The following is a 14,958-nucleotide window of genomic DNA, read 5'->3' on the forward strand; positions in this document are numbered from 1 at the left end:
TGTAGTGTTCGGGGTGGAGTTAGTTGGTATCCAGAACCCACATAATTATATTGGTAGTTCGTCTGTTGCTGCTATACCTACTTATAGAGTATGTGAAGCGTTTTGTAAAACATTCATACTACTTGAATGACAGTACTTGAGTAGCAGTAAAATTAATTGAATATCTTACAAAAGGTTTTAAAAATATACTACTGACAGTACTGATTACAAACTCTTAAATTTTGATCTGAAATTTGTTGTAACAATCAGAATATCGTCACTAATTAAAAAAAACTTGTATCTTCGTCTGTCAATGAAAAGAAAACTGTAGTAAGTATGTATGGAATGCATATAGACATACTGCTTTTTAACTTTGAGGAGCAGCGTGTGATACGAGATTTTTTCAAAGTAGTGACGATATGCCTTTTAAAATTACTTAAGGTGTTTTATTTACTGGTATAAAAATAATTGTAGACCTAAGAATTATTTGATTTCTATTTATTTATTTGTTGTTCCAATATAATTTTAACATCTTATTTTGCGTAGGTACGGCTATTGTCACCTACGCACCCTGGCAGGCAAGCGTGGTCGCGCGATAAATGATAAAACATCAGGCCGTCCCTATCGTACTTAGGAATAGTGCTTATACGCCTGGTATGCTACACGCTACTTTCCATTAGATTCTACAACGTCGCAGTGCTGTGCAAAAAACAACAATATAAGTACTAATGTATCATTTCATAGTTTTGAAAATGTGTTTATTTATACGAACATATTTACATAATTATATAAGAAACTAAGACTAAAACAGTCGGTCTGTTTCAGCTAATAGGGTATATACTATAATATATCTACTTGTGACTTTAATTTTGAGTAAGAATACATTGACGCACTTTGTTCGGTCCTTGTTTGTTTATTTTCTTTATGACTCTTGGAGACCATACACATTTCCAAGAAAAAAAAAGATAGATTAAGTATATTTAATTTATCTTTACTTGTGATATCTGGAGTCTTTTACAACTCTAAAGTTATTTTAGTTGTTCTTATTTTTTGTGTCAGTTTGTATTTTTTTTTTCACCATGTTTAATTTTTAATTTAAAGTAGCTTTTTTTGTTTAATCCGTATTATTTATTGTAATGTTGACTTGTAAAAGTGCCCCTGTGGCCTACTTACTTTAGTACTTACTTTTTTTGTGAGTCATAGTTTTAAATTTAATTCTAGCTCATAAAATATTTTTAACTGTGGCTCGAAACTAAAAGTTAAGTATAACAATCCCTTTTAAAAATATATTATTTAAACTCTTATTATTACAATAAACACATATAAAACCGAATGGGGCAATTATAGTTGGTAATCGCTTACGTTTATTAGGTGTATGTAATTTCAATCGGTTACTAATATGTAAAACAAACGCAAATTTGATCTCCACATTAAATCATATTACAAATAAGTACTTAACAAAATAATTCCCTGTTAAAACCACAATATAAATCCTCAAAACGCTTACAAACGGCGTACATTTGATCTAATTGCTCGTAAATAGATTAAGGCGTCTATCAATTAGCAAAATTAATTTTGGACGCAACTATTCCACTAATTTGGAGCCGAAGGGATGTATAGTCGAAGGGCTGTATGGACGTTTGTGACGTTTCGGGTAAACTGGCCGCTCCGCACGTTCGTACCCCATCATGGACTAAGAGCCCAGTGCCGCTAGACCTTCCTCATTTTCTCAAGGATGAAATTTATACTTTTAAACACTTTCCTTAAATTCTTAAGGCTGTTTTTTATTTTATATGTGTTAGAAAAGACTGTAAGAAAATGATAATTATCATTTCCTGACCATTTGCGCCGGTCTTGAGCTTGAGAAATTAGGGTAAATAAGAGAGACTTTCAAGTGTCTAGTTACGGCCGGCGGAAATGGTCAGGAAAAAGTTAGGATCATTATCAATTCCTAACAGTATTTTTTAACACATATATTATATAAAAATCAACCTTGAGAATTTGAGGAAAGTTAGTGTTTAAAAAAAACATAGCAAAAATATGGAGACATTAAACGTCGATACGAACTCTATATTACCCCAAAGTTTCATCCTTGAGAAAATGAGGAAGGTCTGGCGGCTCTGGGCTCTTAGACCATCACCCCATCAGTATCGCAATACGGGTGTGCGATCGGTCAGAATAATGCTTCGTCGGTGCTAGTACCGATATTATTTCGGGTAATTCGGTGCGAAAATTGAAATTATCAATCTATTTTGATTATATTAAAGTAGGAAAATATGGAATATGATAGAAGAGATTCCAAGACAATTATACTAATCTAAATATATGGGAAACAAGATTAGTTTGACTATTTTATTCGAAACTTCACAGGAAGATTCCTTAAGACATATGACTGAATACGTGTTTCAGGTTTTTTGAAAATTTAACCCCTAAAAGGGTGAAAAGGGGGTGATAAAGTAAAAAATCAATATGGGTATCGTTTTTATGGTTTATCGGGTCGCTGATCACGATAAATACAACGTTTTTAAAATCTAACGAGGCGGAAGTGAAATACCTTCTCCCCTGTTGTGGTGCAATGGGGTTTAAATATCAAAAAAATATATAAAAGAAGATATTGACTGACTGACTGACATATCGACACACAGCCGAAACCGCTGGTCCTAGAGATTTCAAATTTGGCACGTAGGTTCCTTATATAGTGTAGAGGAGCACTAAGAAAGGATTTTCCAAAATTCACCTCCTAAGGAGGTCAAATGGGGGTTCAAAGTTTGTATGGGGAAACAAGATTAGTTTGACTATTTTATTCGAAACTTCACAGGAAGATTCCTTAAGACATATGACTGAATACGTGTTTCAGGTTTTTTGAAAATTTAACCCCTAAAAGGGTGAAAAGGGGGTGATAAAGTCAAAAAATCAATATGGGTATCGTTTTTATGGTTTATCGGGTCGCTGATCACGATAAATACAACGTTTTTTAAAATCTAACGAGGCGGAAGTGAAATATCTTCTCCCCTGTTGTGGTGCAATGGGGTTTAAATATATAAAAGAAGATATTGACTGACTGATTGACATATCAACACACAGCCGAAACCGCTGGTCCTAGAGATTTCAAATTTGGCACATAGGTTCCTTATATGGCGTAGAGGAGCACTAAGAAAGGATTTTTCAAAATTCTCCTCTTAAAAGGGTGAAATGGGGGTTCAAAGTTTGTATGGGGAAACAAGATTAGTTTGACTATTTTATTCGAAACTTCACAGGAGGATTCCTAAAGACATATGACTAAATACATGTTTCAGGTTTTTTGAAAATTTGACCCCTAAAGGGGTGCAAAGGGGGTAAAGTCAAAAACACAATATGGGTATCGTTTTTATGGTTTATCGCGATAAATACAACGATTTTTAAATCTAATGAGGTGGAAAAGAAATTTTCTCCCCTGTTATTGTGCAATGGGGTTAAAATATCCAAAATAGCCATAAGTATGGCTTTAGTTTTTATCTTTACTTCTGGTTCAAGAGATTTCAAATTGACACGGAAGTTCCTTAGAGGAGCACTAAGAAAGGATTTTTCAAAGTTCACCTCCTAGCATGATAATTTGACAGGGGCAAGGACAGGGACAGGGCCAGGGACAGGGACAGGGACTGGGACAGGGACAGGGACAGGGACAGGGACAGGGACAGGGACGGGACGGGGACGGGGACGGGGACGGGGACGGGGACGGGGACGGGGACGGGGACGGGGACGGGGACGGGGACGGGGACGGGGACGGGGACGGGGACGGGGACGGGGACGGGGACGGGGACGGGGACGGGGACGGGGACGGGGACGGGGACGGGGACGGGGACGGGGACGGGGACGGGGACGGGGACGGGGACGGGGACGGGGACGGGGACGGGGACGGGGACGGGGACGGGGACGGGGACGGGGACGGGGACGGGGACGGGGACGGGGACGGGGACGGGGACGGGGACGGGGACGGGGACGGGGACGGGGACGGGGACGGGGACGGGGACGGGGACGGGGACGGGGACGGGGACGGGGACGGGGACGGGGACGGGGACGGGGACGGGGACGGGGACGGGGACGGGGACGGGGACGGGGACGGGGACGGGGACGGGGACGGGGACGGGGACGGGGACGGGGACGGGGACGGGGACGGGGACGGGGACGGGGACGGGGACGGGGACGGGGACGGGGACGGGGACGGGGACGGGGACGGGGACGGGGACGGGGACGGGGACGGGGACGGGGACGGGGACGGGGACGGGGACGGGGACGGGGACGGGGACGGGACGGGGACGGGGACGGGGACGGGGACGGGGACGGGGACGGGGACGGGGACGGGGACGGGGACGGGGACGGGGACGGGGACGGGGACGGGGACGGGGACGGGGACGGGGACGGGGACGGGGACGGGGACGGGGACAGGGGACGGGGACGGGGACAGGGACAGGGACAGGGACAGGGACAGGGACAGGGACAGGGACAGGGACAGAGACAGGGACAGGGTCAGGGACAGGGACAGGACAGGAACGGGATAGGGTTAAGGATAGGGATAGGGATAGGGATAGGGATAGGGATAGGGATAGGGATAGGGATAGGGATAGGGATAGGGATAGGGATAGGGATAGGGATAGGGATAGGGATAGGGATAGGGATAGGGATAGGGATAGGGATAGGGATAGGGATAGGGATAGGGATAGGATAGGGATAGGGATAGGGATAGGGATAGGGATAGGGATAGGGATAGGGATAGGGATAGGGATAGGATAGGGATAGGGATAGGGATAGGGATAGGGATAGGGATAGGGATAGGGATAGGGATAGGGATAGGGATAGGGATAGGGATAGGGATAGGGATAGGGATAGGGATAGGGATAGGGATAGGGATACGGATACGGATACGGATACGGATAGGGATTGGGATTGGGATTGGGATAGGGATAGGGGTAGGGATATGGATAGGGATAGGCATAGGCATTGGGATTGGGATTGGGATTGGGATTGGGATAGGGATAGGGATAGGGATAGGGATAGGGATAGGGATAGGGATTGGGATTGGGATTGGGATAGGGATAGGGATAGGGATAGGGATAGGGATAGGGATAGGGATAGGGATAGGGATAGGGATAGGGATTGGGATTGGGATTAGGATAGGGATAGGGATAGGGATAGGGGTAGGGGTAGGGGTAGGGGTAGGGGTAGGGGTAGGGGTGGGGATAGGGATCGGGATCGGGATCGGGATCGGGATCGGGATCGGGATCGGGATCGGGATAGGGATAGAAATAGGGATAAAAATAGGGGACGGGGACGGGGATAGGGATAGGGATAGGGGAGGGACGGGGACAGGGACGGGACGGGGACGGGGACAAAGATAGAGATAGGGACGGGGATAAGAATAGGGATTGGGGTCGGAATAATCGGTCGGCAATCGATATTTAGGCAGTGTAAAATGCAGGTGGCCCAGTGGGAAGGTATTAGTAAGTAGGCATCGGCGAGTATCCTGCATCCGTAAACTATTACATTCAATGTGCTGTAAGAAGATCGTTGTTTGTTTGCTATATGTTTACGTTTGCAATAAGTATAAGCAAAATGGAAAAAATTGTAAGCGATAATGCAAGGAAGTACTTTTTACCCTACCGACCATAGCGTCGAGATACTGGCTATGTGGGTTGTATGAAGTTTCCCCAGTATAAATATTTATATAGGTAAAATACATACATATTCGCACCTACGCTGTGGTCGCTGTGTAACAATTCTACAATCATTGCAAGAATTTCTTTTAAAACAATATTAATATGTGTAAGGTACAGTCAGCCAAAACCGGACCGTACAGCAAATAGATCAGTTACAATGGCCCTCCAGTCGAGAATTGCCCCGCTTTACCTTAATCGAAATAATCGCGGACAGATGTACCTACAAAGAAACGAAGCCGCGGGTATTATAATATATTAATAGATATTATACTAATATTATAAATGGGAAAGTATGTGTGTCTGTTTGTTTGTCCGTCCTTCACGGCAAAACGGAACGAAGAATTGTCGTTATTTTTTAAGTGGAGATAGTTGAAGGAATGGAGAGTGACATAGGCTACTTTTTGTATCTTTCTAATGCGAGTGAAGCCGCGGGCAAAAGCTAGTTTAAACATAAATATTTGGTGTGATTATACAATGTACACGAATATAATCAAATTCAATGGATAGGTATTTTATCTACGATAAGTGTACTTAAAAAAATTGGCGTTGAATTTTTTTACTGATACTTTTAAAGTCTAAATGCGTACTTTAGTTTGAATTCTAATAGCTGGTTTAAATTGTCACCTCGACCTCGATAGGAAAAAAGTAATTTGACGGTCGTAGAGTAAAGACTCATGAATATTCGTTTAAGGTTGCACTCGTCATCAAAGTGAGAACTCGTCTCAAGATTACCGCGACTTAAGTGTAGAGCGCGGCGGCGCGAGCGCCGGGCCGCGAGCGGCGGGGAGGGGGGCATTCCCAATCCCTCTCATTTAAACACAGCTCCATTCATCTGTAGGTATTTGCCCAAGCGATTTCCACGAAGGATCTCCCTTTTATGGCGCTACTTACAGCCTCATAGTGATTCGCGGTTTTATTTCGGACGCCTCTTGTAATGGGGCGTACATTTTTCATGCGGCGCGAAAAGCGAACGAAGTAATCTTTGCATTTATGCCGTGATCCTTTATTGATTTTAGATTTTTAGTGGAAAGCGAAACGAATGAAACGGGCGTGAATGGAGACGCGCCCGCTCAAAGCCGCTGTAAGCCGCGCTATGATATAAATTCCCATTCAGTCGGGCGTATATCAGAAAACCCTAAAGTTGCCCGCATGTTTGCTCGGGCCTAACTAGCTCGCCGATTTACAATTCCTGGCTAATTCAGAAACTTCAAGTCTCGAAATGAATTAGGAAAATTTTGCGATTGCTAAATCATAATCATCTGTTCGGCCTCCCTAACAGGAAATAGGCGTCTTAACTACAGAAACTTGGACCATAAAATTAAAATAAAGGGTTTTGTTTTTACGACTAGAATAATTTGCCAAAAGTTGCTTTTCAGAATTTCAATATCTACCACAGATGAATTGTGGAAAGTGTAAAAGTAATAAATGCATTGTAACACTCCTTTGATCGAAATATTCCTTCTATTTTTAATGTACACATTCATTTCCTCTTATACCTTCCCGAAAAACAAAGAAACCGACCTTATCATTAAAATAAATAAAGCACCAACCGCAAATTATTTCACTTACCCACCTACTTCTTTTATAAAAATGCGAACGACGCATTAAATTTTGGGGAGAAAGGAAACTCCCTTGTAAGCAATATCGAGCAGGCAAATTTTTCAGATATTGCCTTCAGGTAGCGCACATTTATTATGTACCCGAATATATTACTCTTGATTCATTGACTTTCGATATTGATTTACTTTGCTTGCATAAGCTGTAGTTGGGGAAACTCCGTGGCGAGCAAACTAAACGGCCTTTGATCTGAAGAATTAAGGGTGGGCGCGCGTGCGTGCCTTCGGACAAACAACACCCGCACACGAACCTTTCCAACTTGCTAAATCTGTAAGGTGTGACCGGACAATGCCTTAACCGTTCCCATAACACTTCAAGCGAACATTTATTACATAACACCCGGCCATTAGCATTTTTTCAAAGCAAACATTCAATGATAATTTTGAAGATACACAACCACCATTAATATCTTTGTTTATGGCCGCAAGTTTGAAACTGTTATCACTTCGGGGCACAGGACGACGGTACATCTCGGCCTTTTCCGATGTCCACTTGATTTACGGTAACGATAAGGTGTCGACCTGAAAACTTCCGTGCTTCCCTTGGACGCGGAACACTGTCGCAAAAGATTTAAAACCGAAAAAATAGCACCTCAGATATTACCTCTTTGCCCATTTTCATGATTCAACTTTATGGTATCTAAGTTGAAGATTTAAGATAGGTGTACGAGTTGAAAAGAATTTTCAAGTTTAAAAGTTAGTTGCCACTTTGGTTTTTGGCGTGAGCAATTTTTTACAACTTAAAAGCTCATAAAATTACTATCAGAATGCGAATACAATCGAATTATGTGGATTTATTGTTTAGAAACTTTAATCTAAATGTATTTTCACCTTTTTTTAGGGTTTTTATTGTAAAAAGAATAGTTTTACTTGAGACGTAACCCAGTTCTCTTTCCATTTTTAGTTTAATTTCTCCATTGTATTTATTTAATTAATATTTGTCTTTCTGGTACCTTGTTGTACATGTTGCTGCATTTGTCACCCTCATCTTTTTTATCCTCTCATTCACTCAAAGGTTAACTGGAAGAAATTCCTCAAAGAGATAAGTTCGCCTTTGTATTCTTCTTTATTGTAATTACTGTGTTTTTTGTTATTAATTATACAGTAAAGAGTTTACTACTACTACTACCAATAAGTACTTATATAATTTTTTAAATCATCATTAAAGATTGTCGGTTTAGTTAGTAAAACTACACTGAATTGATTTTGAAAATAATATAGAAATATTACAGATACCTACAGTATCACACTAAAGAAAATATAAATAAGGTAAAGCGTTTAATTAACAGGGATTTACCGTTTATCCCGAATATAGCAATAAGCATAAACAAAAGACGTTTATGTTACATTTGGCTGAGAGGCAGCGCCCGTAATAGCTGGCAGGCTGCATTCAGACTCAGCTGAGCCTTCAATATCGGTTCTCTGGATATTATTTCAGGGAGGGGCGAGGGGTAATATTGAGTTGTGAAACCGACGATTTACCTAACAGGAGACGCTGTTTACAGACGAACTTTACCTCGACACTTTGACAACTTATTTCTTGTCTAGAGAGTTGCTAAGCCACTTGGTTTGTTTATACAGTGGCTTGATTGTTGAAACGCTACGATAGTGTTTGTAATAGCTGAACGAGATTGGTTTTATTGCGGAATTTTAGAGATATAGTTCTCCTTCCACGAACATTTACATTTAGTTTTTATATAGTTAGTTAAAAATTATATAATATTATATTAACTGCCACTTTACGAAATATTTTCAGGCATTCGACCTTGACCGACTTGTTATTTTCAATTATAAGTACTAAAATATCCCTATTTGAGTTATTCGTAACATACATTACATATTTTACAGACAAAATTAATAATAGTCAGAAAACGTTAAGTATAAACGAAATCCAATGAGACATGCAGCAAAATATTCGAGTTATGCCCAAGGCAATACGGCTTTTGTAGGAATTTAGTTTAGCAACTGTAAAGTGTAGGGATTGCAATTGCTGGATCCAGCATCCAGCAATCCAGCTGGATCCAGCGCATTTTTCGGTCTGCTGGATCCAGCAGCCAGCGCTGGATCCAGCGCTGCGGATCCCCAAGTAAAAAAATCTGCAATAAAATGCGTAATTAACTTTAATAAACTTATTCTACGTCATGTTTAAAACGGCTCCGCGTTCCCGCGCGTAGCCCGTGGCCGCTTAGCACAAAATAATTCTATTTCGCTACAATTGTGTGTTTTTTTTTTCAAAAACGTAAGTAGTTTAAAACTGTATTATAACTACTGAAAATCTCAAAATGTATTTATAGTATTTAATTATTTACTGTTACCGCAAAATTTCTTTTAATTTTAAACTTATGTTTAGATCAGAATATTGATTGATGTTTGTCTACGTATAATATACCTACTTAGAGGTTTATTTTTTCATAAATATTAAGTAAGTTAAACTAAGTACTAGTAAGTAAATTAGTAATTTTCAATGTGAACTAGTGAATGCCCAAATGTTGTGCCAAAAAAGCAGGCCATGTCTGGTTGATAGCATTATTTATGTACCTACTTATTGTAGTACCTTCGCATCATCGTTGTTACACTTTTAATGACTTTTTTATTTATGTAGATTGCTATAAGGATTGAATTTTAATTTTTCTTCCCTGTTAGAAGGGAGCAAAGTAGCAGTTTTCTGTTCATGGACTATGTTGGCAGTATAATCATATATGACAGAGTCCAGTTAGGGGCGACGACGAGCGAAACGAGGAGGAGCGTGTTAGGTTGACCGTGAGGAAATGAAATGTAATAACAATAAATTAAAAAATATTCTTGTAAAAAGAGTAAGTAGGTAACTATTTAAAAATACGTATAAATATATACGTAAGTAAAATACGTAATTGCATCCCTGTCAATAAATTTAGAAGTTCATAGGAGACTCAGTATTGCATATTTTTCGAAATACGCCATAGATATTGTCGGTGTTCAATAAAACATTTGGTATATGCAATAAACAACTAGTTGTATATTACGTCAAGTAAAACATAAGATAACTATGAAAGTTTGTTTTTTAAAAAAAGGCCTTTTGAAAAACACTAAAAACGGCCAAGTTGGTAAATGCAAGGTTGGCAAATTAAAAAAAAAACAATATGATAATTTGGGAATTGAACATTCGGCGAAATTTCCGCGAAACGTGCGTTGGGAAGTGATATTCGGTCATACAATTTTCGGAGATAAATAAGAGAACCGTTTTAAGTTTTTTTTTATATAAATTATGCTGACAAAATTGCGCGTTTTCATCCTTCCTTTCACTATTTCAAATAATTTTAGTAATAACAGCCCTATAGTAGAGCAAAATGTAATTTTTTTTTTGGCATTTTTTCTACCTGCTGGATCCGCGCTGGATCCAGCTGGATTGGCACCGATCCAGCAAAAATCCAGCTGGATTGAAAATACTGCTGGATTGCAATCCCTAGTAAAGTGGATACCGAAATCCTCACTCATTGTACTCGTCCAAACGCTTAATTTGGTTGAAATAATTCGAGTTCTATTGTTAAGTTCGTAAATTTGAAGTCTAACATTTAACTACTTACAATTCAAAGGTAACCGCAAATTTTGGAACGAGCATGCCTCTACGTAGAACGAAACTTATTTGCAAACCGATAACTTTTGGCGGAGCCGGGCAGTTCACGCCGCGGCGCTGACTGAGTGACCGCCGCCATTCCAAACTTGGCTGTGACAAAAATTAACTGCCCTGTGTTGTTTTAGATGCAATACCTATGCAAGCAGGGGTACCGTAATTTAACTACCCTTTCTTCATTGTGTAGGGCTTCATATGGAGGTATTCGGTTTTGTTTGTTTAATTCTGAGACCTATCCGAGAGGTCTCCTGGTCCAGGACACTAGCTGCCAGCTCTACTTCTCCGCGGATTTCCCCTAATAAAGCAAGGTCATCAGCGTACCCTATCACCTTGTCGCGTGCCGCTCAGCTCCAGCCGTGTGTCCAACGCTAACACTTTTCCTACCACATGTTCAAGGGCTAAGTTAAAGAGCACAGGTGATAAGGCATCTCCCTAGCTAGCTAGCTGCGCAGGATCGGGATAAGTGGTGTACTCTTATTTTGGAGGCCAGGATTCTCTTTGGATCGCAGAGCCATATTAGTTAGTTAGTTCTTGATCGTACTTACATGTAATCGTAATTACATAGATATAGGATTTTTAGTGGATATGTAAGTGGTAAATGCAATTAAATGACAATTACCTACGTATACAGCTCTTACTAGACTTGAAACTGGGCTGTGACAAAAGCGCTGTTGTTTTAGAAGCAATACTAATAGGTACGAGTACGACATTACGTGCTCCTTATGAGTATCAGTTTACAGTGGAATCGCTGATTTTTACTAGTCTAATTTACATATATACTAACCCCCTTATTCATAAACGTAGGTACACTAAAGTTATCAAGCCGGTAAAGTTCGTTTGTCCCTTTCTATCACACGAATACGTTGGAAATGGACAAACGAACTTTATTGGCTTGATAACTATGGAGTAAGTATATTACCATTCAAAAGATACACCTAAAAGTAAATACTGCATCAAAATAATCTCACCAAAAGGTCAAAATGTCGTACGAACAAATTAAATATTTTTAGCGAAATATATACCTATCTTACTTTCCCTATCCTGCTGTTCCCAAGTTAAATCTTTATTTTCCGTTTCTTGTGAAAATATCTGCTCAGCGATTACAGTAAAATACCAAAATCCTAGTTGAGTATCCTTACAAATTGAATGTATAAAGACGTACCTCGACCGCCTCGTTGTTGGATCTTTCATAACCATAACTTCTGTGATTTCGCCGAATTTGCTAAAGTAATCTCGAAGGCTTTCTGGAAAGGAGAGAAAAAATTTGGTTAAACAATGTTCAGTAAACTTTTAATAGGAATCGGAAAGTTCAATAGTTAGATGAGAATGGTGACACAGGGTATATTTATAACCTTAGTTACGAAAAAGACATATTTCTAGTTCTAGACATAAAAAAGTAGGTTACTTTATGCATTGGAACATATTAAATCCGTAGAGTATCAATATCCAGTCCGGTGGCATTAGCTTGGCATCCACGTAAAGAAATCACTTAGCCAAATTGAATATGATTTTAATCCTGGCAAATACCGCGTGCGTGGGTAAGGGAAATGCTAGTTTGAAAAAATAAAGTAAACGAATGTATGTTGAATTTTATTATCAGAGGGTTAGTATTTTCCGAATGCGAAAAGTTACGAAAAGTATTGGTACAGCGACAAAGAACGCTCATGGTACATTCACTCAACACTTCCACACAATAGAAGGGTCTCGTTTTGTAACGTCGAAGCCTTTTCGATTCGCAGTCCATAAAAGTAAGACGATAAGAGCCGTTCCCTTCAAATGACTGAAGGAGTCGTCAGGCAGAATGTTCGAGAGCGCACGCTCCGCAGAACCGTTCCGGTTGTTTATCGTGTCACGAGAGATTTGCTTCGACAGGGAGCTCGAGTATTTAGTATCGAGTTTCTCTATTTATGTTGGCTTGTTAAAACGTCTCGAATGTTTGCCTTAAATACATGCAAGGAGCATCCGCGAGATTTGTTTGCGGCCGCGCCGCCCTAAGTCTCACTAATGGATAGGGTTCCCTATAAAATGAATATTCTGATTTTCCACGTTCACGTTTTAGACCTGCTTTACATAATTTCCGGTCAGTGACTAACGTGGTATTTTGTCGAAACATTTTTCAATTAATGTAATGAAAGTACTTATAAGCAACGCCTACGTTGGCGGTGGTTTTTTTCTCATTAACGCGGTAGGTATTTCAGGTTAAATTCAATAATATTTACATATGGAACAACCATTCCATTTTTTGCATAATTACCTAAGTTGTGGGCTGCTACTTTCGCCTACCATTAGGCCTTGTCTGATCGTTTGTCTCCTATGTTACAAAAGTAATTAAAATAGAACCACCTTTTTCTCGCACCATATCCACGCAAGTGGAAAAACTCTCGCAGCTACATACTTAAACCCTAATTGTAATAAAAAATATGCAAAATTTAAAAGACATACGCGACCTCGAGTTATGTATGAATATGCGAGTCGATAAATGTATGTTAATCAATTTATTGTATTGAAATTATGAACGAACCTTGAATTGTTTGAATGTGTAATGATCGGTATTATTTAACTTATTTTTTGTGCACTGTCTGGTCTAAAATACAATACAATACCTACTTGTATGTTTGAAATATTTTGTCAGTTTTATTCACAAAGTATGTATTTCCGAAAAGAAGGTAAAGGATGATAGGATTAAAAAAGAAAATACAAAAATCAGGGAATGAATCTCGACTTATTTTTAATTTGTTATAATCCTGTCCGGTCCTGGGTTCGAATACCGGAAAGGGCATTTATTTGTGGAGCACAGATATTTGTTTCTGAGTCATGGATGTTTTATATGTATATAAGTATGTATTTATCTATTTAAGTATGTATATCTGCGCTTAGCACACATACAAGCTTTGCTTAGTTTGGGGCTAAGTTGATCGGTGTAAGGTGTCCCCAATATTTATTATTTATTTATTAATTATGTTCATACTTTTAAGACTATTTTTGAAGAGGAAATAGATTTAACAAGCATAGGTATGTCAGAATTATCAATATGCTAAGCGACAACCCTGCATGCAGTGCGTTGCAATTTATCGCGTGGTTAACTATAACTTTAACCACTTCCTTAAGTAAACATCCATACCTAGTCGCGTGTATTTACTTCTGTTTAACATTGAAATGACTGCGAGCGCTGCATTTGCTTGGCACATACACACGATCACATTCAGTGTGTGAAACCATTTCGGTATAATTAAATGTGGGATGTTTGAATGGAGAAGGCTCGAATGTATTATTATGTTCCAAATTATTATTTCTTCTAAAACGTATTTTATACCAAAAAAAATCGTGTGACTTTTTCTTTCTTCACAAGGAAGAAAAAGCAATACTTTGATGATCACTGTATTTGTAAATTATATGTTTTACTTATGTTTAGTTTATTTGACCAAATAATTTTTTTTTTGTTGTATGGTACCAAATTTGGCATGTCCTACCTCTTCTGACAAAGATTGCACAAATTCTATACCACTTTTTTACAGGCGTTTGATATTTATGCATAAATAAATAAATTGTCTTTCAGAAATTATTAGTTTTGAATGAATATTAGTCATATTTTTAATAAAAACTTCTGTTTGAAGTCAACAAAAGTGTTGTTTTTCCCATGTCCTACCATGAAGTACTTATGTTTCATAGGCGTTAAAATATTATTTTTGTATCATAACAATATGTTTTTATTTACTTAAATATTTCTTTGTACATTAATTTCTAATTTAAACAACGCTTTATCTATCAAAAATAGTTTTAGAATACTAAAAAATCATTTCAAACATAAACCACAAAAAGTAGCTCTGTGGAAAATCCTACTGAGTTACGGAGAAATTTCCAATATTTACTTATTTTACTACTAACGTGGTAGGTTATTTTTTATTCTGGCAACATAATAATGTCTTGCCGTGTACGCCATATTGGTTATTTGTTGTCAGTCGCACGCCACAACTCGTGAAGGAAGTATTTGTTCGAGCGTGTTTTAGAGGTCCGTTTCTGAGTACCACATAGTGACTACGTTTTCGAAGGTATATTGTAT

At 39.2% G+C, this 14,958-nt stretch overlaps 1 protein-coding gene across 4 annotated transcripts in view; it reads right to left on the bottom strand.

Moving 5' to 3' along the window:
- The window catches only part of LOC125227931 (RNA-binding protein Musashi homolog Rbp6), an 827,229-nt gene that overhangs the window by 553,012 nt on the left and 259,259 nt on the right, over window positions 1-14,958 (bottom strand). For all 4 annotated transcript variants that reach the window (XM_048132341.1, XM_048132339.1, XM_048132338.1 and 1 more), the window contains exon 3: window positions 12,061-12,142. In XM_048132341.1, the coding sequence (XP_047988298.1) occupies window positions 12,061-12,142 (82 nt within the window). The remainder of the gene's footprint in view (window positions 1-12,060; window positions 12,143-14,958) is intronic.

This window comes from Leguminivora glycinivorella, chromosome 7 (genome assembly GCF_023078275.1).
Source record: "Leguminivora glycinivorella isolate SPB_JAAS2020 chromosome 7, LegGlyc_1.1, whole genome shotgun sequence".
Classification (NCBI taxonomy): domain Eukaryota; kingdom Metazoa; phylum Arthropoda; class Insecta; order Lepidoptera; family Tortricidae; genus Leguminivora; species Leguminivora glycinivorella.